The following is a 25,685-nucleotide window of genomic DNA, read 5'->3' as shown; positions in this document are numbered from 1 at the left end:
CAGACAGCTAATGACAGTTAAAGAAATCAGGAACGGCCAACAACCACCTGTAAGGTGCAGTAATGCTGGTGGCCCAGCCTCTCTGATGGCTTCCAACACACTTCCCTCACCTCCTACACCGAACAGGCAGTTGTCTGTCAGGTGCAGCAGTGGTTGCAGGGTGCTTAAAGTCCCGAGGGAGCCCACCCCAGCAGTAATGCCTTAGTGATTCTGCTTCTTTTAATTCTGAAAGTAAAGAGTTTGAAGAAATTCGGAAATGTAACCTGAGCCAATATTTAAAGGTTATTAGCCAAGAGCACTACGGTCAGGGGCCCCAAATTTATTAGTCATCCCGGGCCCTAAGGATGTCAAACTAGCCGCCACGAGGACCAGGGCCTTTTCGGTGGCGGCTCCTACCTGGTGGAATGAGCTCCCGGAGGAGATCAGGGCCCTGCGGGACCTCATGCAATTCCGCAGGGCCTGCAAGACGGAGCTCTTCCGCCAGGCTTTCGAGTAGGAGCCGCCACCCCTACTATACCACCACCGCCCCGAGGTCCTGATTAAACATCTGCTATCGAAGAATCCTCCTGCCGTCTTCGTGGGACTTTGGACATTCGATCCGCCATCTTTTAGATTATGAATGGTACTGAGCACCTGTTATTATATTTTAATGTGTAGTATATGTTTTAAACTGTTTTGTATATATTGTTTTATCATGGCCAGTTGTTCTTGCCTCTGTGAGCCGTCCTGAGCCCACTGGGGAGGGCGGGGTATAAGTATGAAATAAATAAAATAAAAATAAAATAAAATAAATTTTTGTTTCAATAAAATGCTGGCCCAATTCTATACATAGTGCTGAATATGGTGTACAGTTAGAGACTCCTAAAAGTTGTCAGAAAAATCTTGCCTGGATTTTCTCTAAATTGTTGTTGAATGCCTTTATTCAGACCGGGATGCCATAAAGCATCTGAGGTAGAACTTTGGCCACAAAAATCTTAATTGCAGCAGGAACATACTGGTTACCATTAGTGAAGAAGGACTATTTGAGCTGGGTAGTAGCCCACTTAGCTGCAGTGGTGATTCAGGATCTATGGGTTACCCAATTTAAATTATGCTGACAGGTGATGCCTAAATATTTAAAGTTTTTTACTTAGGTAATTTCTGTGTTACCTATAAACCACTTTTTTGGATTCCAGCATTTGGAGAAAACTAATACTTTGGATTTTAAATAGTTAATGACTAAAGAATTGTCCTGACAATATTTGTGAAAAGCTTGTAAATATCTTAAAAGACCAACTCTAGAACAAGAAAGGATTGTGGTTTCATCAGCATAAAGTAAGAGAGGAACTGCATAAGACCCTAATGTAGGGGGATGGCCATTGATGGGCCCTAATGATAATGCTAAGTCATTTAGAAATAAATTAAAAAGCCGAGGAGCTAAAATGCAACCTTGTTTCACACCTTTAGAGGTTGGTATTTTAGATGTTAAGTTCCCAGATTCTGAATATTTGACTTGGCAAGAGGTAGAGGAATGAAGTTTTTAAATTAAAAATAGCAGTCTTGGGTCGATGTCTATAAGTTCAATAATTGTCTGGGTATTGAATTAAATGTGCCTTCAATCAAGGCCACATATAACTTTTTGGAGCCACAATTCATATATTTATCAGCCAAAAAAGATTAAAGACAACAATGATCTACAGTTGAATTGCCTTTAGAAAACCCAATTTGTTCAGGTTGGATGATCTGGTGGGAGTGCATCCAGTCTTTTAGATGTCTTTCTAAAAATTTTGCGTATAGTTTACCGATAATAGAAAGAAGGCTGATTGGTCTAAAGTTTTCTGGACTGTTAGGATTGCCTTTTTTGAAGATGGGAATAATAAGAGTTTAGCCAAGACTGTGGCATCAACCCAGACTGGTTAATGAGAGTAAATAGATTGGCTAATGGAGGAGCCCACCACTGAGGATGTTTAATTAAAATTTCTGCAGGTATTCTGTCAGGGCTGGGGGATTTACTAGATTTTAGTTCTGGAATCAAATCACCTATTTCATCCGGACTTACAGGAGGACAGTTTGGAATATCATATGTGATTGTATTATCAATATTGGTCGATAGGGTGTCCATAGTATTAAAGATTGACTTATAATAATCAGTCCAAATTTGGGGGTGGATTTTTGGACTAAAATAGTCAGGTCTATTATTCATATGAGTTGATATCACTTGACAACAAGTTTTATTATTATTGGATTTTAACGCTTGCATCAGACTGGTCCATTTTCTCTGATAGAATATTCTCCTCTTATTAAGCATAAGTGCTTGGTAGAATTTATTTTGATCTTGAAATTGTTTTAGTTAAACAGGATTGTTCATTAACTGAAATTCTGTATATGCAGACCTTACTAATTTTTCATGGATGAACAGTCTGAGTCAAACCAGGACAAGGGCTTATAAGAAACTGTGGTTGTAGGTTTGGCAAGAGAATCAAGCAAGTCTATTAATTGGTGGTAATAAGAAAGAGATTCTATAGGAGATCTTGACAAGGTTAAACATTCTTTCAAATTAGAAGCTGTATCTGATTCAAGTAAAATGCATAATTTGTTCTCTATGATGGATGTCCACTTTATTTTCCTCAATATGTGCTCAGCATTATTTTGTAAAATAGAAATGTCATTTGGATAGAATGGCCAGCTACTTTTACAACCTTGATCACCCTTCTCATCGTAGAACTTTTACATTAGCCCGACTCAATATTTTCCCTTCAAAAATATTAACTGGTCGATATATCAAAGTCCCTTTCCATGAAAGGCAATGTATCTGTCCTCTAAAATCGATAGATTCAATCCATCACATTATCTTGGAATGTCAATTGCATGCAGGTTCATGTAAGAAACTCCTTTCCTCTCCACTATACCCTAAACATTGTGTTAAGAATGACAGTATAATCCAATGTCTATTAAATGACCCAAACCCGGATATCACAGCTCTGGTTGCTAGGTTTTTGGCTGAAGCGGTTAATGATAGATACAAGCTTTCTGCATGATCTGCCTTATTTTGCTGTCTCTGTAATGCCTCCTTGCTCATATTTTATCACACCATGTATAAACAGGTTGCTTACCTGTAACTGATGATCTTCGAATGGTCATCTGTGCAGTCATACTTATGCAATCTAGTGCGCCTGCGCTGATCTGATCGGTGTTGTACAAAGTTCACAATGAGATTTTGGCGCCTCCACCCTGAGCCTGTGCGGGAACCCCAACTGCGCATGCCCAGGGGGGTGGAGCGCGGACATCCTGCCAGTTCCTTCTGACCGCTATCAACCAAAGCCGTGTAAGGAAATAACTGAGGATGACAGCAGTGGGGAAGGGCGGGCGGTGTGACTGCACAGATGACCATTCGAAGATCATCAGTTACAGGTAAGCAACCTGTTTATCTTCTTCGTGGTCTCTGTGCATCTCACCTATGGGAGATTGAAAAGCAGTGGCTCACCCTCTGGAGGTGGGCGCTGTCAGGCTCAGCCCTCCGCAGAGGACAAGACCAGACGATCCAGATCGACCTTATGCTGCGCACGAATGTCTAGTGCGTAATGTTTAATAAGCGTGGTTGGCGTGGATCACGTAGCAGCTTGACAGATAAGAGGAGAGTGATGTGCCCTTCATAAAAAATGTAGAGGATGCCATCAATCTGGTAGAATATGCCATCAAGCGTGAAGGGACATTTCACTAACAGGTAGCATAACCTAATCTTCTCAACGATCCACTTTGACAAGCGCTGAGCTGAGATCCTTGACCCCAGTGAGGCGTTGGAGTATGAGAGGAACAGAGTATTATCTCTCCTAGTAGACTGGGTCCGATTCAGGTAGAAAAGGAGCGCCCTCTTGACATCGAGAGTGTGAAGAAGGCGTTGTTCTTCCCCGTCAGGGCGAGGGAAGAAATCGGGCAGGAAGATTTCGGAGTTCAAATGAAATTCTGATACTATCTTCAGTAGAAAGGAGACGTCCGGCAGCAGACGTACCCCATGTGGCAGGAAGACTAGGTATGGAGGATCATGGCGTAGTACTATCAGTTTGCTGACCCTCCTGGCCTATGTGATTGTCACCAAGAATGCAGTTTTCCATGCCACATATTGAAGGTCGCAGGAAGCTATAGGTTTGAACGGCTTTCTTGTGAGGTGGCGGAGCACCAAGGGTAAATCCCACAACAGTGTCAGAGCCCTCACAGGGAGATACAACTGCATGAGCCCTCGAAGGAACTTCTTCGAAATGGGATGTGCGAATATCGAGAAACCTTCCAGTCCAATGTGGTAGGCAGAAATGGCTGCCAGATAGACCCTAATAGATGAGTGTCAAAGGCCCTGATCAGTGAGCGACAGGAGGAACTCGAGGATCTTATCCAGGCTCACAGACTTTGGTGAAGTAATTGAAGTCTGCAAGAAGGAAAGGAACCTAAGCCACTTCCTCTGATAGGAAAGACGAGTGGATGCCTTTCTAGCATTGATAAGGACCTCTGAGACACGATCAGAGAAGGTTATCAACTTATCTGCCAAGCTGTCAGTTTCAGATTGCCTACTCCGACGTAAAGAAACGATGCGTTTTCTGCGAGGAGGAGATCCAGCTCTCTGGGGAAGTGGTGGTACCTGCCCCTCGCGAGGCGGAGAAGAGTGGTGAACCACGGTTGCCTGAGCCACCATGGAGCCACTAGGATACAGTTTGGCATGACTCTGGCTAGTTTCTGAACTACCCATAAGAGGAGGGGTAGAGGAGGAAACATATAGAGGAGTGTCTCTCCCCACGGGTAGAGGAGGCCGTCTCCTAGAGAGAGAGGGTCCACTCCCCCCTGACTGCAAAAGAAAGGACACTTTGCATTCTTACTGGAGGCAAATACGTCTATTCTGCCCCATTTCTGAAAGAGTGGGCTCCCACTTGTGATGCTGAGTAAGACCCCTGCTGAGAAGGTCTGCCTTCACATTGCAGGTCCCTGGAATGTGAGTGGCCACAGGGAAGATTTCGTTGGCCATACACCATTCCCAGAGGGTGATTGCCAGATGGCAAAGGCTCCGGGACAACGTCCCACCTTGACGATTGACATAGCTGAGCGCCGTCGTATTATCTGTCAGAACAGCTACGCAATGCCCTCGAAGGATGGGCTGGAAAGAGTTCAGCGCCAACTTTATTGCCAGCAGTTCCAGATAGTTGATGTCCTTTTTTGAATTGAGAGCATCCCACTGGTACCCTATGCATAGGCCGTTGAAATGGGCTCCCCATCCCCACAGGGAAGTGTTGGTGGTGAGTGTGAGACACGGAGTTGGTGGTTGAAAAGGTGCACCCTGGGTCAGGTTGGATTTCATTGACCACCACAATAGGGAGTCTCGTACACTCGGTGGGGGTAGGAGACGGACGGTCTGGCTCATGCGGATTGGTTTGAAGCGTTGCAAGAGCCACATCTGCAGAGGTCCCATGTGCAGCTTGGCGAATGGAAGTACGGCTGTAGTGGCCGACATGTGGCCCAACAGACACTGTATTTGGAAAGCCGTGGACCAGGTACTTTTTCGCACTTCCTTCGCAAGAGGACAGGGTAGCCGCTCTGTCTGCAGGGAAGTAAGCTCTGCATGTCATAGAGTCCAGAACTGCACCGATGAACTGTACCCTCTGTGAGGGTTGCAGGTGGGACTTCTGAAAGTTGACCTGCAGGCCCAGGGAGGACAGGATATTGAGGTGAAAGTACGTATCCTGGAGGTCGATGGTCGCCATCCAGGACCCCCGAGCCAGAAGAGGGAGGATTACTCACAATTATATCATTTTGAATTTGCGGTATTCCACAAAGTTATTTATTTATTTATTGTTTGTATTTATACCCTGCCTTGCCTGACAAGCAGGTTCAAGGCGGCTAACAGATTAAATAACATAACAAAAAGTTAAAACAATTAATAAATACAATATCAGTTAAAACAAGTAAACAACAACAATTACAGTACCAACTATGGTGGTACTCCAATCAATTCCTAGCTAGGGGTAGTAACCAGCGGGGACTCTAGCCAGGAGATGGTCTAAGTTCTGCCAGAAGATGTTCCAGGGCACACCACTCAGTGGCAGCCCCTAATCGAACACCTGGTGGAAGAGCTCCATTTTACAGGCCCTGCGGAAATGTGAGAGGTCCCGCAGGGCCCTGATGTTCTCTGGGAGCTCATTCCACCAGTGTGGGGCCGCCACCGAGAAAGCCCTGGTTCTGGTAGTATTTAGTCTGGCGGAGCTGCGGTGGCTCAAGTGGTTAAGACGCAGAACTGCAGGCTGTGGAAGGTCGGTAGTTCAGCAGTTCGAGACCCGGGTTGCCGCATGACAGAGTGAGCTCCCATCTCTAGTTCCAGCTCCTGCCAACCTAGCAGTTCAAAAGCAAGACATTGCAAGTAGATAAATAGGTACCACTTCGGTGGGAAGGTCACAGCGTTCCGTGCGCCTTGGTGTTTAGTCATGCCGGCCACATGACCACGGAAACGTCTTCGGACAGCGCTGGCTCTTCGGCTTTGAAATGGAGATGAGCACCGCAACCCTAGATTCGGATTTGACTGGCTTTCGAGCAAGGGAACCTTTACCTTTACCTTATTTAGTCTGGCAAAGACATTGAGGCCCCGCAGGTCTAAAATTGGGTGCAAGTCCCCGTCTCGTTTGGGAACGGCAAAGTAACAGGAGTAAAAACCTGTTCCCTCATATGCCTTCAGCACCCGTTCTATCGCATCTTTCGCCAAGAGAGAAGTGACCTCTTGGAGGAGGAGGGGAGAGGGAGGGGTGGCCAGGAAAACAGGCAGCATTGAATAGTCCACAAATTCTATTGAATACCGTGTGTTAGGATGGATGAAACCCATCGGTCTGTAGTGATGACCCGCCATCCAGATAGGAATGGAGAAAGGCGGGTGGATGCCCCTGAAGCAATCTGGGACGAGTCAAAGACCCTGTTTGGAAGTCTTTTGAGGTTTCGCCCTGGACTGTTGCGGGCCATATCTGGACCATGCAGGGTATTGATACTGTTGGCGTTGGCCCGTAGATGACTGACGTGGTCTCCAGGTAACCTCCGGGGATAGTTTGTTAAATGGGCATTTGGAACTGTAGCGAGACCAGGAACACTGGCGGTATGGCTTGAAAGGAGCAGAAACGCCCAAGGATGTAGAGGCCTTTATGTTCTTGTCCATCTCCTGCAGAGCAGAGTCAGTAGAGGAATGGAACAGGCCATCACCGTCAAAGGGGAGATCTATGTACGCCCTGGTATCAGGTGGCAAAGAAGTCATTCTCAGCCAGGAGTGCCTATGAAGGGCGACCGCTGAAGACATAGTTTTGGAGAAAGTATCCAGTGAGTGCTTAGACGAATTCAGAAGCTGCTTCGCCAGAACCATGCCTTCCTTTTGTAGGGTTTGGGCTATTTGAGTTTTGTCTTCAGGAAGAAATGGCAAGATGTCAGAAAGTTGTTGCCATAATGCGTACTAGTACCTACTCATGCATGCAATGTAACTGGATGTTTTGATTCCCAGGGCACCCGCTGAGTAAAAGCGTCTCCCAAAAGCATCAAGCTTCTTGCTTTCCTTGTCAGAGGGAGTCGTATGAGTGCGTCTAGTTCTGGAAGAAGAGGCGACTACCATGGAGTTTGGTTTTGGATGGACATGTAGAAAACCAGTTCCTTCCTCTTGCACTCGATACATGTGATCCAGTCTCCGTGTTGACACCGGTGCGGATGAGGGCTTCTCCCAAGGGACCTGCACCGCGTGTAGGAGGACTTTTGACATCGGAAGGGAGATCGCTATGGACATGTCCATCTGGACGACATCATAAACTGCATCCAATATTGATGGTTGAGGTTGGATGATAGACAGACCCAATGAATGAGCCATTCTTTTGACTAAATCTCCATATGAAGACAAGTCCTCAGGTGGGGAGATTGGGAGGTCTTCGGAGACCTTATGTTTTGGAGAGGTATCTCCCTGTGAGGTCTCACCCTCGGATTGGTCGACATCGGAAGCGACTGGAGAGGCTTCGAAAGGCGATGGAGACCTCTGGATAGGAATCAGCAGTGTATGAAGCTCCTTCGGAGTAACTGACATTGGTGGTGGAGGAGGCAATTGAAGATGAGGCGCGACTTGCCTCGGAGGAGGAGATTGCGGTGGTTTGGAGAGGGATGCGGAGAGTAGTGGACAACGTAGCCAAGGCATCGATTCCGAAAGAGGGTAGGAAGAGAACCAGTATGGCATGTGATGACGATGATCTCACAGGGGGAGCATCGATGAGTGATGTCAGTATCGGGAAGGAGAGCCCTGACCTGAAGGTGGCTTGGGCGAATAATCTCTCCTAGGTGATTGGGATGAGTGGTGCCGATCAAGACGGGCCATATATTCATCCCATCGACCTCGATTATCCACGCAGACTGGAGACCGGGATCGATAATCAGGTCGATATCGACGGTCCGGGTCGGAACGACCGGTGGTCTAGGAGGAAGCGGACGGAGAGCGTTGGCCGACACCAGAAGCCGCTATTACATCACCCTCGGCTTTGGAAGCTGATACAAATGGGGAGCGTCACCCAAGGTTCATTTCCTTTACCAGAGGGTTCAGCTGCCTGACTGGAGAGTCAAGAATTTCAATTGGTGGCATCAATTGTACATCTGGCAGCTCTGGTACGGACTGATGCGTCGATAGGAAGTCCGACTGCAATATTGTTGGCAGCGCAGAGCCCTTAGGGAGTACTACGCTGCTCACCTTGTGAGACTTATGCAAGTTCCCAGTGGACGACTTGTGAGAGGTATGTCTCTTCGATTTATTCCTCTTCTGTTTCTTTGTCGGTGTCGAGGCAGAAGAAACAGACTTGGAAGAGCGCTTCTTGGAGGAGGCTGGCCCCATATCAGAAGCTGATTTGACTGGTCGAGGTGGTTTTGGCGTCGAGAGGGTATCCGTGGATCCTGGCGTCGACATCGATGGTTTCGGTGGGGGATCCATCGATACCGACGACTTCTGAGGGTGTTTGGTCGACATAGTTGAAGACGGAGGGGCAAGGGCCGATTCCCAAAGGGTGACTTTCAACCTTGCTCCTCTATTTTTGCGCGTTTGGTTTGAAAACTTTGCGCAGAAAGCACAACCCTCCGGACAGTGAGATTCACCCAAACAAATTATACAGAGTATGTGTCTGTCTCGTGGAGCTAACTTACTCCCACACAAGGCACACCTCTTAAAACACTCCCACTTCTTATCTATAAACAGTTCTTCAGATGTGAGGGGAGAAGCGGAGGGGAGGGGGTTGACGGTCTGAAGACCACGGAAAGTTCTCACCCGCTGCCTCCTCTAACAGTTCTTGACAAAAAGTCCAATATTCTGAGAAATAATCCAATGGAAGAAGAAAAACGAAGAATTCCCGAAGTGAGGAGAATAGGAACAAGCACCAACCAACAAAAGCTGCTAACAGCGTGGTGGTCAGAAGAGAACTGGTGGGATGTCCGCGCTCCACCCCCTCCTGGGCATGCGCAGTTGGGGTTCCCGTGCAGGCTCAGGGTGGAGGCGCGAAAATCCTGTTGTGAGCTTTGTACAACACCGATCAGATCAGATCCCATAGGTGTGATGCACAGAGACCACGAAGATTTTATTGATATGCCATTAAAGGTATTTGATTTGATTTTGATTTGACTGCTTCTTAAATGGACAGTTCTATGTTGCCAGCTCCAGAGTGAGCTCACCAAGTAGCCTGGTGATCCTAGCACCTGAGGGCAGAACCACCAATGTGGTCTACAGAGAGGTCTTTCGGTAGAGGGGGAAAAAGTATGTATGTCTCACTTCATTTTTTACACTACAATATTCTCCACTAGAATTCCTACAACAGATGTCACATTTCAAACTGCATATCATTGGTATTATAACTGGATTTATGGAACTTAAATACCGTAGGGAAGCACGGGTATCAGGCTAGTATGACATAAATATTTAACATCATGTACATATTTTATTTATTTATGCTCCTTTTCCCATTAAAATGGTGAAGAGAGTTAGTAAGTAAAATTATAAAACCACAGTTTTAAATTTGCAGAGGACCAAGGCTAGGAATATTAATCATATTAATATAAGAAATAATAACAATGGCAGATCCTAACTACGAGTGGAGTTCTGCTCATGGAATTGGGGCTTTCCCTCTTCTTCTCCCTTCTCCCTGCAGTCCTGTGCAATCTTCCCTCTAAGCTGTGGAGTCCCATGAGCCAAAATCCTACTTTGTGAGCTACCAGCATTAACGTTGTGAGCAGATGATTTGGCTACTGCATAAATTAATTTGCTCTGGAGCCATCCTTCCTGAGCGAAGACAAAAATGCGTGAGCTGGAGGCGAAAAAACTGTGAGCTAGTTCACACTAACTCAGCTTAGAGGGAACACTGGTCCTGTGTGCATTAAAAAAAAGTGCTCTTGAGGGTTTTGGGATTCTCTGGAATGTTGTAGAAATTTGGGGGGTGCACAAGGAGAAATCCCTTTTATTCATACATGGGCACCTTGGGAAACATCAATAATAATGAAAATAATAACTAATTTGCTAGATGAGCTGAGAATGTCAGAATTCAGGCTAGGCTACTTGATGGCATTCAATCCACTATATTTGGCCACTTATCAAAAGAGGCAGGAATCTTCTTTGTTAGTTTTTGTCACTATTATGTGGTCTTGTTCCATAGCGCATTTGCTGACTGATGTCTAGGAATTTGAGAGGATTTTTGCCTGGGAATTGAACACTTAGAGGGAAACTAAATGTAATAGTGGCCCATCCTGTGGCTGTGGTGCCATTTTAAAAAAAGTTGTAGAAGTTGTAGTAGTTATGGGGGGGCTGTTTCTATACCTGAAAAGACATGGGGGGGGGGAACAAGAGCTCTTGGAGCTGCCACTCTGTGCATTGACCTGGATTGGAGCTTCATGGCAATTTTTAAAGAACTACAACTGCTTCTAAAATGGCATTGATGGCTACTGGATGGACTTTGGGGAGTAGGGAGGAGAAAGAGGAGGAGGAGATTTGATTTATACTCTGCCCTTCACTATGCAAAGGATACTCAGAGTGGCTTACAATCCCTGTCCCTTCCTGTCCCTACAACAGACACCCTGTGAGGTAGGTGGTGCTGAGAGAGCTCTTTTGAGAACTGCTCTTGAGAGAACAGCTCTGAAATAAATTATGACTGTCCCAAGGTCACACTGGCAGCTACATGTGGAGAAGTGGGGAATGAAACCTGGTTCTCCCAGTCTGTGCTCCTAACCACTACACCAAACATTACTACAACAGCTGGCATTAGTACACTGCTCCATTCTAGAACATATATTTATGAAGGAATACACCCACTTCTTCCTTCTGTATATCAGCTGTGTGGACAAGTACAAGAAAAATTAAAATCTTAAGTGTTTCCAATATACTATTTCAAAGTTTTAAGAAAATAAAATCAACTTACTTCCACTGCTTAATGTAGTTTAAGGGGTTAAGATTACATCCTGCATCTGTCAGTGCTTTTTTGTACTGTTCCAAATCTGCCTAAAATCAAAATAGGAGATCTGAAATTTGTTACACACCTTCTAAATTAAATAGTGAAATCAATAAAATATTTTGACCTCAGGAACAGAAATAAAGCAAATGCTCTTTATTATTTAAACAAGCAGGGGTCATTTCCTGCAGGAGCACACAGGAGCGGAGCTCCGGCAGTAAAGAGCCCAGGGGGCGGGCACATGCAACAAGCCACGCCCCCTGCTCCCAGCAGCCCTCAGTCAGAGCAAGAAGCAGCCAGGTAAGTTGCAGAGCTCCCCCCGGCCCAAAACAGTCCAGTGGCACCTTTAAGACCAAGTTTTATTCAATTACAAGCCCTCCCTCCTGAGGACAGATCTGCACGTCCCCCCCCCCAATAGCTAGCAATCCAAAACAGTCCAGTGGAGCCTGAGCGGTGGGTGTTCCCTTCTGACACACGTCTGGTGATGTCAAGGGGTGTGGCATATGCAAATAAGTTATGCTAATGAGCTCCTGCACCTCTTTTTCTATGAAATGACCCCTGTAAACAAGCATGAGCATGAAAAGATGACTGTAAATGTAAATACAGTAGTGTGACATATTGAAACAAGAGGAAAAAAAGACATTCACTTTTATGTAACCTTACAATGTCTGAATTTAGACTAACCCTTAGTACATAAATGTCTATAAAATAATCCTAAAATATGACACTGAAAAGCAATATGTAATCTTCAAGCACAGGGTAAACGTTTTTTTTTTAAAAAACCCTAAAGGGTTTATTATGTATAAAGGCAATACTCCTTTGAACTATATGAACTCAATACATTCAACTTCATACTATATGAATTCAATGCAAGTTAAAATAATAAAAAAATATTTATAGATGTGGAAAAACCTGTCACAGTTGTCTTAAACATCCACATAAAAATACAAGAATACAAAATAAAAATCTAGTTCACACATAAAAATGCATGCCTTGAAAAAAGATTGGCCAGGTTTCTTTTCTCCGATATACTACTCTTCTGTGCAGAGGTGTATTTTTCTAAATTTGGGAGATTTCAGACATGGGATTTTCCACTTGTAGGTGGGAGTGCCTGAGGAACATGGGGCATTTCTTTCCTGTTACAAGCTTGGGCTTGGCCAGAGACACATGCCTTTGGCACAACCTGAAGGGCAACAGCCAAAGAATTATTGGCTTGTGGCTTGCTGCCCATGGCCTTGGATAAGGTGGCTTGAAGAATACTGAGATGTTGTTTGTTCTATTGTTCAAATTGTGTTTAAATTGTATTGTTGCACTGTCATAAGCCGTATTGGTCCCTATTTGATAGAGAAACATGGCATAAATATTTAAATGAAATATATGGGTTTTTTTGCAGGGAAAATGTGTCCACCATGTTCTTAACTCTCATAACCTTTCTTACAGTTCCTCCATCATAAAACATGAAAGAGCACGGGAAAATGAGTTCCAGAAAAAATGAGAACAATGTCGAATATATATCAAAAAACAGAATATTCAGTTCAAGAAATATTATATACATTAAATTATTTTGGGAAAACCCAGAACATTATAAAACGGAGCAAATACTAGGAAGGAAGGAAGGAAGGAAGGAAGGAAGGAAGGAAGGAAGGAAGGAAGGAAGGAAGGAAGGAACCATACCTCAGAAGGCAGCTGTACAGAACTTATGTAATAGATCAAAAACAGTCGCATCTTGTCTTCTGGAGTTCCCGCTGCAAGGAGAGAAGGTTTACTATTTACTATACAGATCAGTGTACTATATTAAGATCTAAAATAACAACAACAATAATACCAAATATTAAAAGTATGGGAAAGATTGGTATTTCTATATGAACAGCAGTGGGAGAGCCACAACTGAAAGTATACATTTAGTACCTGGTCAAGCCTGAAGTATAGAAGCAACAATCTCAGGGCAGCATTATCGGTCAAGAGTAGTTCTATGCTATCTTGAAGATGAAGGTAACAACTAACAGTAGGAACATACACTATTGTTCTACATACAGTTTGCCAGTCACCAGGGCTTTTTCTTTCTTTCTTTCTTTTTTAAAAGCGGTGCCAGAATTCTCAAGAGGGAAATGAAGCTTTCAATCTGTATACTGAAAACCCATGAACTTTTAAACATTTTAAAAAGAATTTTGTCGAAGAGATTCTGGAACTCCATTCCAGTGCATTCCACAGGAAAAAAAGCCCTGCCCGTCACTAAAATATAGACCAGGAACAAAAGAATTGTGCAACTAGTTCTATGAGCTTAACAAGTTTTTTGGGGGGGAAACAAGGTTGCACTTACTTGTAACTGTTGCTCATTGGGGTATCTTCTGTGCAGGCATACAATGGGGACTACGCATGCACAGGCCAACTGCAGACAGAATATTCTGGCTTTTAAGAAACTGAGGGGGTGGCACTTCCCTCCAGAGCAAGTGAGACTATTTTCCTGCCTAAACCATCATGCTTTCTGAACAAGTGGTGCTCCCTTCCCTCAGTTCCTGCTTGTCCGCTGTGAACACTCCTCAAAAAAACACCCAAGAAATTAACAACAATAATGAAGAAAGCTCACAGCTTTCTAAAAGGTAAATTACTGGTAAGTGCAGCCCTGTTTTCGTCTTCCATCTTTTGTGCAGTCCCATACTGAGATTTTAGCGAGCTGCTCACCAAAGGAGGTGGAGCAATCCTCTCATTGGAACAATAACTGGAGAATGGCTTTTCTATTTTTTGCATCTTTTGTTGCTTGATGGTTTAAAGCCTAGAGTCTCACCAAGGTATCCTCAGATGACCAGGCTGCAGCCCTGCAGATGTCAACAAGCAGTACCCTCCGATGGAATGCAGCTAAAGAATCCTGCACTCTGGTGGAGTGAGCATGAACATACAAGAGGGCAAGCACACTAGCAGTCTGGTAGCACAGTCTTACTGCAGTTTCCTCAAGAGGCAGATGCCCGACCCTTTCAAGGGCCAGCATAACAAAGAAATAAAGTATTATCTGCCCTAAAAGGTTTGGTTTATATAAAACAACCAGTCCCTTCAACGATCCAGTGAATGTAGTGCTCTTCAAGCCCAAGATGTGGGGGATGGAAAATGGGAAGTATGAACTCTTGTGCTAGGTGAAATTTGGTCAGGATCAGGTATATCTGAGTGCCAAGGTTCTCCTTGGACAGTGCCATAATAAACCAATTATCCAAGTATGGGAAAATTAAACAACACTGGGTTCTCAAGAAAGCAACCACCACTGCCACACACTTTAGTGAAACCCCTAGGTGCTTTTGCCAGACCAAAGGGGAGGGCAGTGTATTGAAAAATATCTTCTCCATATCAGGAATGTAGACACTTGCGATGATTCCTATGGATAGAAATATGAAAATAGGCATTTTTAAGATGCAAGATGACAAATCAAGTATCTATTTTCAGAAATTCAATAACTGCTGGTGACAAAAGCATCCCAAACTTTGTAATGTGCAAAAATTTGTTTAACTTATAAAGGTCTAGGTTTGGCCTACAGCCACCATTCTTCTTCTGAACCAGGAAAAACCTAGAATAGAAGCCCCATTGCTGGGGATCTTTGGGAACCACTTGACTGCCCCTTTCACCAACGACTCTTGCAACTGGGGTTCTAACTTGGGATAGGGGTTATCAATTGCTTGTGAAGGGGCTCACAACTGAAGCTAGGAACTAAACACTAAAAAGTAACCATTTTTTTAATTAAAGCCAAGACACAGGAGTCTAAACAGATCTTGCACCACTCTGGCAAGGTGAGCCAGTTTGTCCTTAAAACACAAGTCATTCCCAGTGGGCTGCAATGAAAGTCAGAATTTCTGGGATGGCCGATGCTGATCTTTAGGAAGGAGTTGCTAAACCGCCGACCTTGACCTGGATGAGCCTCTTTGCCTGTTGAATGGAACAGAAAGGTATTGTCTGGATTGAGGATATGATTGCATCTCCTCGGTGACCAGTGATGATAGAGAACACATAGATAAAAAATTACTAGAGCCCTGTTTGATGTTGTACAGGTTCTCCACTTTTCAGAACACTGCTAGTCTAAGTGATGATCTCTGCCACACTGAAGCAATAATGTTACTGAATCCCTGCAAGATGGGGAATGCCAGTATGACCAGTGAGTCAGAATATAGGCAGTATCTCATCTTTAGGTTTGTTGTCCATGGTCGTGGCCTTAATCTTCAAAGATTTGGCCATTCAGAGCATCTGTTTGCCATACAGCCAAAGATCCTCATTAGGAGAAATGGCTCTAGTCTATGCTGGGGGTATATAAAATGGATGCCAAGATGGAGTCGGGTAGGGTTGCAGCTGAGGTTTTGGAACTGTCAGTTCTGGTTGTGGAACAGTCCAACATTCCCTAGATGGCAATGGGGCGGGTTCCATCTCAGTTTCAGAAATAGACCTCTTGGGTGAGATGGAGTGGAGGGAAGGAGGCATCAGGTTCACCTAAGGCTGTTCCTGAGATGGAACCAAGGCAGGCAGTGGTGGGTATCTATGCTCTTTCAAAACAGAGTTCGACCTCTCTTTATACTTTGTCGTTTGTTTCGCCTTTTTTGCAGGCAGTTCAAATGAGCTATCTTGGACTGCAGCCTGTGATAATGATGGAGAATGCTGTTCCCTAGGATTCAACACCGGAACTGAAGGAACCAAATGGACAGAGGAAGGTCTGGAATGGAACACCAACATTGGAACTTATGGAATCAGTTGGATGGAGGACAGCCTCAAGTGCAGCTCAGAACCCAGAGCAGACTTAGAGGTGTTGGTCAATGTAAGGCAAGTTCCCACAACACGACCTTTAATCTTGAGGCCCTATCACTATGTGCCTTGGGGGTGAACTGCTAGCACATTTTGCAAGCAGAGACATTATGACCCTCCCCCAGATCCATCAGGCAGAAGTCATGTTCATCAGCGTGGGTTATCTTGGTGTTGCACTGCACACACTTTTAAAACAAGACCTTTATGGCAAGGGACAGAGGAAAAAACTTGATGTGGGAAGAAAGGCTCTGGTCAAGGCTGCTGCAAAGAGTGGGCTAGGTTAAGACAAAGTTATTTTTTTGTAAGACTGCTAAGCTGTGATAATTGGAGAATGGAGAAGGGAAGAGAAGAATAAACACAATCCTGTTCCACGACGAATAGAAAGGGGGAAAATATGCACAGTGAGCCTGGAAGCTCCTATCTTAATGGTGGTAAGAACATGTGACAGTTTAGGCGGGAAAACAGTTGGGCTTGCTCTGGAGGGGAGGGGTGCTCCCTCAGTTCTTTGAAGCTAGAAACTTCTATGCGCAGCCAGCCTGCACATGCGCAGTCCCTAGTGTGGGACTGCACAGAAGATGGAAGATGAACAACAATTAAATCAGCACTCCCCAGCCCATCCACGTAAACTGCTTTTGAAAGCAGTTTTCAATAAATTCTTCTTTGATATTGCAGATAAAGATCGGAAAATGTTAACATAATAAATCATGGTAAACCACAATTTACAGTAACTTTCATTGAAATAAAGCAATTATGTTATTGTCTTAAAGAAAAGTTAAACGTTATGACAGCTGCATCAAAAAGCAAGTTTTGAAAAATAAAAAAATTAAGAAAAATCTTCAGATAATTTTTAAAGCTCAAAAAACTGTTCGATGAACATTGTTTTTGCCTCTTCCTTCAAACTATACTAGTCTCAGCAAACAATGTAAATTGTGGCAACACTATGTTCTTGGGTAGCTCAATGGTAGTTGTGTAGCTACTGCTGGTACAACCCAACCCAATCCTTTTCTTTTTCACTTCATCTACCAAACTGTCTGAATGAAGTATGCTCTTATAGTTTTTAATCTTTACAAGAAATAGCAAAAGTCTCCAGTTCTTGGGACTACCTTGGCAAGCAAAAGCAATTTTGAATGCCAGAAGAAAAATGGATTAACTCTGAGCCCAAATAAAAAAGGGAACTGGAACAGCTAGAATGTATAGCAATTGAGCCAGCTAAATGTCTCCCTTTCTTTTGAAGTTCTTAGGATAGGGGAGCTGACTTTATTTCCTTTCTTATTAAACCAGTATCTTAAATAGCTATATGAGAATTCTGACATTTAGTATTTATTTTCAGTAAAAAGGCAGGTTTAAAAAACATTCATCCTCCATAAATTCAACTAAAGCAGAAATGTATAAATAGTAGAAACAAACATGACTAGCATTACATATGTATGCTACTCCGTATCTTGAAAGCAATGAAAGATACTGTCTCCACTAAGAGGCTTGTTCAGATGATTACTTTTTCAGAGGCGCGGGAACACCTTCCCCTCCTCCTGCAATACCACCGAAATAACATAACAATGAGGAGGGAGAACTGATGCAATGGATATCATTTTTATAGGGTAGAAAAGCCTGTTTACTTTCTTAAAAACAAAATGAGAGGTTCAGGCTCCACTACTGGACTGGAAGCATCCAATTGAAAGGTTTCTAAAAAAAATAAAAATGGAAACCACTCCTGCATAGGAAGGTAGGATTTTTTTTTTTGCACAATGGCATCTGCCCATATTCTTCTATACTAGGTATACTCTTGAGATTTGAAGTGGAAGTACAACATTGCAGTGCCCCATTACACTTTTGTGCTTACACTTAAAACTCACATTTCAGAGTTCACTGGGCCATAACAATTGTCATGTCATTTTGAAAAGTTTAACTAGCCAATAGTCTTCAGGAATTTATACAGAATATACAGCGAGGGTCCCCAACCTTTCTGAGCCTTCAGGCACTTTCGGAATTCTGACATATGGTAGTGGGCACAACCACAAGATGGCCACCATGGAAGGTGGAGCCACAAACACAGAGGACACTGAAGTGCAAGGGACAAGAGGAGTAATGGGGGAAAAAACTGGGAAAAAGGAGTGAAAGAGAACAGAACCACTATGAGGTGGCAGTTGCTGCCAAAACAACATTATTTTAATCTGCATGACCATTCAGAACTTCAGTGACCAATGACAAGTCCTGCTGGGCAGGATCCCCACTCAGCCACACCCACTTTCTAAGAACACTTGGTGGGCACCAAGAAAGGTGTCAGCAGGTGCCATGGCACCCATGGGCACTACACTGTGTACATAGAAAAAATCTGTAAGTAGCTCAGAAAAGCAGACATCGAAGTGGTACATGTTCAGCTTTCATGGGAAAAGCACAAGGCAGACATTCTGGAAGGGCTTCCTCCCAAGTGTGTATTGATCAGCATGGACTCTATGTCCCATCCTCCAGTGAGTTAGGTCAGCTTCCTTTCTCATCTTTCTATGACAGCCATTTGATTTTAAGGAGTTTATTGCTTCAGTGAGCTTGGCCAGCTTCCTTTCTGAGATATGAGATCTATTTTAAGGAGACTGTTGTTCTAACCATGGCAAAGTTGGACCTTGAAGATGGGGTAAAAAAATCACTAGATGGTACCAAGGTGTTCATGGATGTGGACATTTCCCACCATCCTCTTCCCCCAGAAGCCCCACAGAAGTCTTGAAAAGCTGATACTCCCGGTTGTAAGAACCTCATGGGGGAAAAAACCATGAACCAGTATGTTACAGTGGCTACAGTGCCACACAGGGACTGAGGAGACCCAGGTTCAAGTTTGTACTCAATCATGAAAGTTTCCGGGGGACTGTGGGCCAGTAATTCTCATAACATAACATAATTTTCACAGGGCTGTTGTGCAGGTAAAATGCAGGAAGAGAAAAACTATGATGGACAGAAAATGCCACAGAGCTGTAGAGAGAAGGGGGGAAATCAAGCAAAGTCACCTTGTTCATCCCTTGATGGAGTTTCCATAGGTGCAAGAGGGTGTGTTAATAGAATGCAAGTGTGGGATCAATTTTGCTCAGTTGTCCCATGCACTAAGGCATGTTTGCCTGCAAGACTTCTCTGATCATAGCATTAGCTTTCAAACAATTTCAGAGGGCTGCTGGGGGCAACAGGAATTGGGAAAGATGTGTGACCACAAGTGCTGTCTGCTCACAGAACCACAGAATTGGAAGGGACCTCCAGGATCATCTAGTCCAACCTCCTGCACAATGCAGGAAATTCACAACTACCTCCCCCTCCCACACCCCCAGTGACTCCTGCTCCACGCCCAGAAGACGGCAAAAAACCTCCAGGATCCCTGGCCAAACTGGCCTGTAGAAAATTGCTTCCTGACCCCAAAGTGGTGATTGGCATTTCCTTGGGCGTGTAAGAAAGGGCCATGAGAATTAAACAGTGATGCAACCCTTCCTCCCCTCCCTCTCACGAACTGCCTAAATTCACAGAGTCAGCATTGTTGTCAGATGGCCATCTAGCCTCTGTTTAAAAACGTCCAAAGAACGAGAGCCTACCACCTCCCGAGAAAGCCTGTTCCACTGAGGAACTGCTCTGTCAGGAAATACTTCCTGATGTTTAGCCGAAAACTCTTCTGATTTAATTTCAACCCGTTGGTTCTGTAACATTCATCCCATTGTTCATGAGAAATGAAAAGTGAAATGACAAAGACACACATGACTAAAGCACATATGAAATACCTTATACTGAATTAGACCTTTGGCTTAGCTACCTTAAGTGGCAGTGGCTTTGGCAAGAAGTCAAGCAGAAGTCTTCAAATAACTGAGCTTGCTTGTGTGACAGCATTCTTCAGAATGTTAGGTTTACAGTAAATCCCATTTTCTGTACTTACCATCAGGGTCAGAAATCATGTCCAAAAGTGATTTATCCAGCGTGGACTTGCTCATGATTTTTTCTTCACATTCAAAATACACATCTAGTTTACGTGTCTATTAATGAAATCATAAAAACAAATTATTAAAATCATACTCTGTAGTTGGTACAAAAATATTATGTGGTTAAGCTTCACCAGTTAAGATTTGCCTCACGAGTGCCTTTGCCTCTCTGTGCCGTTGCCTTCAGAGGTGAAGAGGGACAACCAGGGACAGGGCTTTTTCAGTAGTGGCACCTCTAGTGGAATTCCCTTCCCCTTGAAGCTTGCATGGCACCTATGTTGCTTTCTTTTAGGTGCCAGGCCAAAACATTTCTGTTCCCTCAGGCTTTTAATTAAGGGGTCAATTTTTAGTACTGTTTTTGACTGGAAACTTATTTTAAGATTCTGTGGTCCGTTTTTATGGTTTCTGTTTTTCTGGGCTATTTTTTCCAATTCTGTTTTTTATTTAATGTCTTTTAATGTTTTGTTTTTATTATTTTTATTTTGCAATATGCCTTTGGCGGGTTCCTGGAGAGATGGCATAATTTTTTGTAACTAAATACATTTTGTTTTTCTTAATACATTAAAACATGTAAAATAAAATTTGTAATGATGCACACGAGATTCATCATGTTCCTATAGATTCAGTTGGGTAAGCAGCAGAACAAAATTTGAGTCCAGTGGCACCTTTAAGATCAACAAGATTTTATTCAAGGTATAAGCTTTCGTATCTGAAGAAATGTGCATGCACATGAAAGCTTATACTTTAAATAAAACTTGGTTGGTCTTAAAGGTGCCACTGGACTAAAATTTTCTTTATCATGTTCAGATGTTATTTCTTCTTTTCAGATGTTATTTGTCTGAGCATTTCTCTGGGAAACAATTGGGAGTAAATATTGGGATCAAGTTTATATTCTCCTTCCTTACTTCTTTTTCTCTGTAGAAGGGGAAATGAATGGCAGAACTGGGAGATTTTTCGAATTACCACAAGATCTCCCAGTTTAGCCAATCACTGGAATGTGTGATGAGATGAAAAATAGTGTTCAACAGACCCTGATATCCGTCAAATGAAAGTATTTTAATATTATATGACACACAAACTAAAATACAACAGCAGTAAAATACACCAGCACCCTTCAGTAATGCCATTTTCTTCAGACATGTTTGGTTATGAGGTGCATACAGAGACTAGCAATGAGGCCAGGAAGGGATGCATCAGTGCTTAGTTCTCGTGGTCTTTTCTTACACAGCCAGGGAAACGCTAATCACCACTTTGGGGTCAGGAAGCAATTTTTTACAGGCCAGTTTGGCCAGGGATCCTGGAGGTTTTTTTGCTGTCTTCTGGGTATGGAGCAGGGGTCACTGAAGTGTGTGTGTGTGTGGGGGGGAGGTAGTTGTGAATTTCCTGCATTGTGCAGGAGGTTGGACTAGATGATCCTGGAGGTCCCTTCCTACTTTATGATTCTATGACCTTAGTGACAACAGTGATCACTGCAATCTGTGCATATCTAGGTTTCTCTGTGATGTCGTTGTTTTCCCCTGCCTCAATTTTTTTCTCTAGGTCCAGTTAAGACAAATCTTTGAGATTTTCCAAAAAAGCTTTTCATAAAATGGAATTATCACTCTCTAGATTAAAATCAGAATAGATAATAAAAATACAAATGTGAAATTGTACAAACTATACCATAAATATTTAAGTGCTCTACCAGAACATGTTATTTTAAAAAATGTAGCTATTCGAAGATTTAAAAAGGGGAAAGCTGCATTACAACTGCTTAATGAGTTATCTAGGTTGATTATTTCAAGTCATAGTAGAAACAAGTCTCCATTTTAAACAGAGGATAAAATCTGTTTATAATCTAGGACTATACCTAGCACCTATATCCTTACTGGTGGTAAAGCAACATTTAAAAAACTCTTAAGATTAGAACTGACATAGAATAAACAAATGACATTAAAATAGTGCTAAGGCAGACTCTGCCTTAAGGTCAAACTAATTCCAGAAATAAACTTATTAAAATATGAATATGAATAATCATTAGCACTTCTGAAGATCATGACAAAATGACTGCCAAAATGCCAAATTCAATATAAGATTAAAATAAGGAAACACTACATGAAAAGTTGCAGTATTGTGCTGCTGCATGCATTTAAGTCATACGGATATCAGCGGAAGAGTAAAATACACAGAAATGCCCAAAACAACAGTATAAGAATGCTTCCAACAAAAGTACTGCCACAATTTCATCCTTGAATCTATTTAATTCTACCTCTTTTTTTTTTTACTGGCCAAGGTCTTAACAGCTTAAATAATTAACTTAATACAAAGTTTTATTTCTTCTACACTTTACCCATAAAAATGGTAATATATCTTGGGAAATGCATGTTCATTCCAGCATTTAGCTCAACACTCAAATATGGCAAAAAATTGCCAGGACTCATGAGTTGGTGATTAATCTCATATTTCCTCTTGCCGTGGCTTCGAAAATAATCCAAGACAATGTGGAAAGCAGCTCTAAACTAGACACTATAAATATGATATAATGGAATGACTTAAACATTATTATACATAAAGTAGGCATTCATATCAGGACATGAAAACAGAAACCGGAAACATCCATTTTTTAAATGTTTGCATGTGTGTGTGTGTGTGTGTGCGCGCGCGCGTATGCCCATGTCTGGAAGTCATGGCAACCTCTGGTGACTCCTACTGGGACATGGAGGACATTCAGAGAAGTAGCTTGATAGCCTGCCTCTGCCTCCTGGCCCTGGTATTCTTTGGAGGTCCCCCATCCAAATACTTGTCAGGGTCGGCTCTGCTTAGCTTCCGAGATCTGACAAGATCAGGCTTGCCTGGGCTATCCAGATCAGGGCCATTTCTTAGTTATTCTTAAGGCTGCAATTCTGTACACAATTATTCTTGCCTAAGAAACAATGAAAAATGTGCACACTGGTGTGCGCATCAGTATAACTGGTAGGATCATACCCTTAGTTCAGATTTAAGGTAACCCACTTTCTAACAAAAGGAAGGTGGGAGATAAAATGTAATAAAATCATTTTTTGTTTTGATTTAAGGTAAATACAAAATTTACATCTATGAACATAGATACCAAAGAGCCAGAAGCTGGACATGAAAGTGGTGATGGATACATCCTGAACTGCTCTGTACATCCCAAAGAAGGAATTATCAACAGCCAAATCCTTGTTATATTTACCATTGGTCTGGTTTACATAAAAGATTGCTATTTAAAGATGAACAATTTTCCTTTTCCAGCTCCAGTTACAAAAGAGTAAGAGAAATCTGAAAAACTGCTTACTCCAGACATGTCTGCCCATCAGTTAAAATAATCTAAGGATGCCCTTCTAAGCATTCCCCACTCATAGAAGTGATGCAGATGGCCATTAAGGAAAGTATTTCCCTTCAGTGGTGCCCCACCTTATTAGCTTCAGGTCCCAGGTTAAAATATCTTTTCACCTATATATTTGGTAGGACTTGTAGAGAGAGTTATGGCGGCGGGGGGGGGGGGTATCAGGGTTATCTTCAGTTGGATTTTACTGTCAGCAACTAATGGTTTTCATTATATTTTGATTTTAACTGGATGTATTGTTTTAGGGACCCCTTGGGGTCACTGCTGGCTTGTAAGCTTCCACTAAGTATCCAGGTTACAAATGTTTAAGAATAAATAAAAGAAGATGACTTCAATGATTTATTTTACCTCCACAGGGCTAAAACTATCTAATTTAGCAATGACATCTGGCTTCAGTATCTTGGAAGGCGAACACAGTTAACCATACAAGTATTACCCAACCACATCCTGCCTTGGAATTTAACTGGTGTCCAACTTTGGCCTGCCACCGTGTTCCCGGAAAAGGGAGATGTCAAGGCATCAGGTAATGACTCAACATTACCAACTGGCATTAGTTTATATGGAAATACTGCACTATTACTCAGTTATCTAATAAAGTTGTCACAAAATGTTCCACATCCAAACACTGCAGGAAAAATACAATAGGGTTGTAAAGTGCAGAGAAAAAATAAGTGTCAATAGTCTTTCAATTACTATAAATGTTTTAAATTAAAATTAAGAAGTGCCACACAATGCCTTTAGTTAATTTAAGGATGGCAAACTTAATCCATGGTGTTGTTTTTGGTAACATAGGCTGGACTATTGGAGACCAAAGAAATCATTGAACATATTACACCTTTTAAGAGATAAGAAATTATTCTCAGTGAAATTATTCCTTTCAGCAAAAGAAGTGGAAGAAAAATTACTGGATTAGCTACAATGATATACTGGCCTGGTCTTTTGGCTACACTTTTTGTTTGTTTTTCAAAAGATCAGACTATTTGACAGAACATCAGCTGAAGACCAGTAAAATATTTGGATTAGATAAAAAACACAATGAAACTGTTCTACATTTTGAGGAAAGTGCAAGATACAACCAAAGTTCCCTCTTAGCTGTGCTAGGGGGCACTGGAGCACAACATTTTAGCAGACAGCGTAGGGAATTTAGCTGGCAGCGCAGCTTAAAAGTGAACCAAGATAGGCATTTCCCCCTCCACTGGAAACAATGGAGGATGGGGGCACCTCCTTCTGGGGTTCATAGAATTGGACCCCCAATTCTATTTGAAATTTGGTGGGGGGGGGATTTGAGGAGAGGCACCAGCAGCTGTGCTGAAAATCTGGTGCCTCTGCCTCAAAAAACAGCCCCTCCCAGAGCCCCTTTCCATTATAGCCTATGGGGCCCATTGACTATAATGGTCCCTGTAAGCTATAATGGAGCCAGAAAAAAATTGATTATTATTTTTTTGCACACCCATATTATGCTTTTCACTATGATTTGTAAGCTGCCTTGAGTCACAGGGGAAAGTGGGATATAAATATTTGAATAAGTAAGTAGTTGGGCGGAGCTGTGGTGGCTCAAGTGGTTAAGGCGCTGAACTGCAGGCTGTGGAAGGTCAGTAGTTCAGCAGTTCGAGACCTGGGTGCTGCATGATGGAGTGAGCTCCCATCTCTAGTTCCAGCTCCTGCCAACCTAGCAGTTCGAAAGCAAGAAATTGCAAGTAGATAAATAGGTACCACTTTGGTGGGAAGGTAACAGCGTTCCGTGCGCCTTGGTGTTTAGTCATGCCAGCCACATGACCACGAAAACGTCTTCGGACAGCGCTGGCTCTTCGGCTTTGAAACGGAGATGAGCACTGCAACCCTAGAGTCGGATTTGACTGGCTTTCGAGCAAGGGAACCTTTACCTTTTTAAGTAGTTGGGCAGATTGATGACATTTAAAGCAACTTCCTTGTTCTAGGTTAGGCAGAGTTCTGACAGTGATTGTTCCACCTGTTATACCTCACCTGTAACGTTGGTTGTCATATTTCACTAAAAAAACCCCAACAAAGTAGACAGAAAGAGTCCCCCAAGTGCTGGTATGTTTTCTAAAGCTCAGTGCAGGGTGATGGTCCGAGGTCAGGTCTACCAATATAGTGGACTGCAGCGGGTAGACCTGTTCTCCAGAGGCCAGGTTTACCTATGTAGTAGAAAGGGATGGGTAG

General features: G+C 42.9%; 1 protein-coding gene across 1 annotated transcript in view; it reads right to left on the bottom strand.

Annotated features, from left to right (window-relative positions):
* SCFD1 (sec1 family domain containing 1) overlaps window positions 1-25,685 on the bottom strand; it is an 83,386-nt gene that overhangs the window by 19,284 nt on the left and 38,417 nt on the right. Inside the window, exons 15-17 of the mRNA XM_015421790.1 lie at window positions 20,116-20,212; window positions 13,116-13,186; window positions 11,412-11,491 (exon numbers count right to left, since the gene is read on the bottom strand). Coding sequence (XP_015277276.1) covers window positions 11,412-11,491; window positions 13,116-13,186; window positions 20,116-20,212 — 248 coding nt within the window. The remainder of the gene's footprint in view (window positions 1-11,411; window positions 11,492-13,115; window positions 13,187-20,115; window positions 20,213-25,685) is intronic.

The sequence above is a fragment of the Gekko japonicus genome, unplaced genomic scaffold (assembly GCF_001447785.1).
Source record: "Gekko japonicus isolate JY-2015 unplaced genomic scaffold, Gekko_japonicus_V1.1 scaffold797, whole genome shotgun sequence".
In the NCBI taxonomy this organism is placed as follows: domain Eukaryota; kingdom Metazoa; phylum Chordata; class Lepidosauria; order Squamata; family Gekkonidae; genus Gekko; species Gekko japonicus.
The sequence above is the reverse complement of the archived record's forward strand: the minus strand, read 5'-3'. Positions and strand labels throughout refer to the sequence as shown.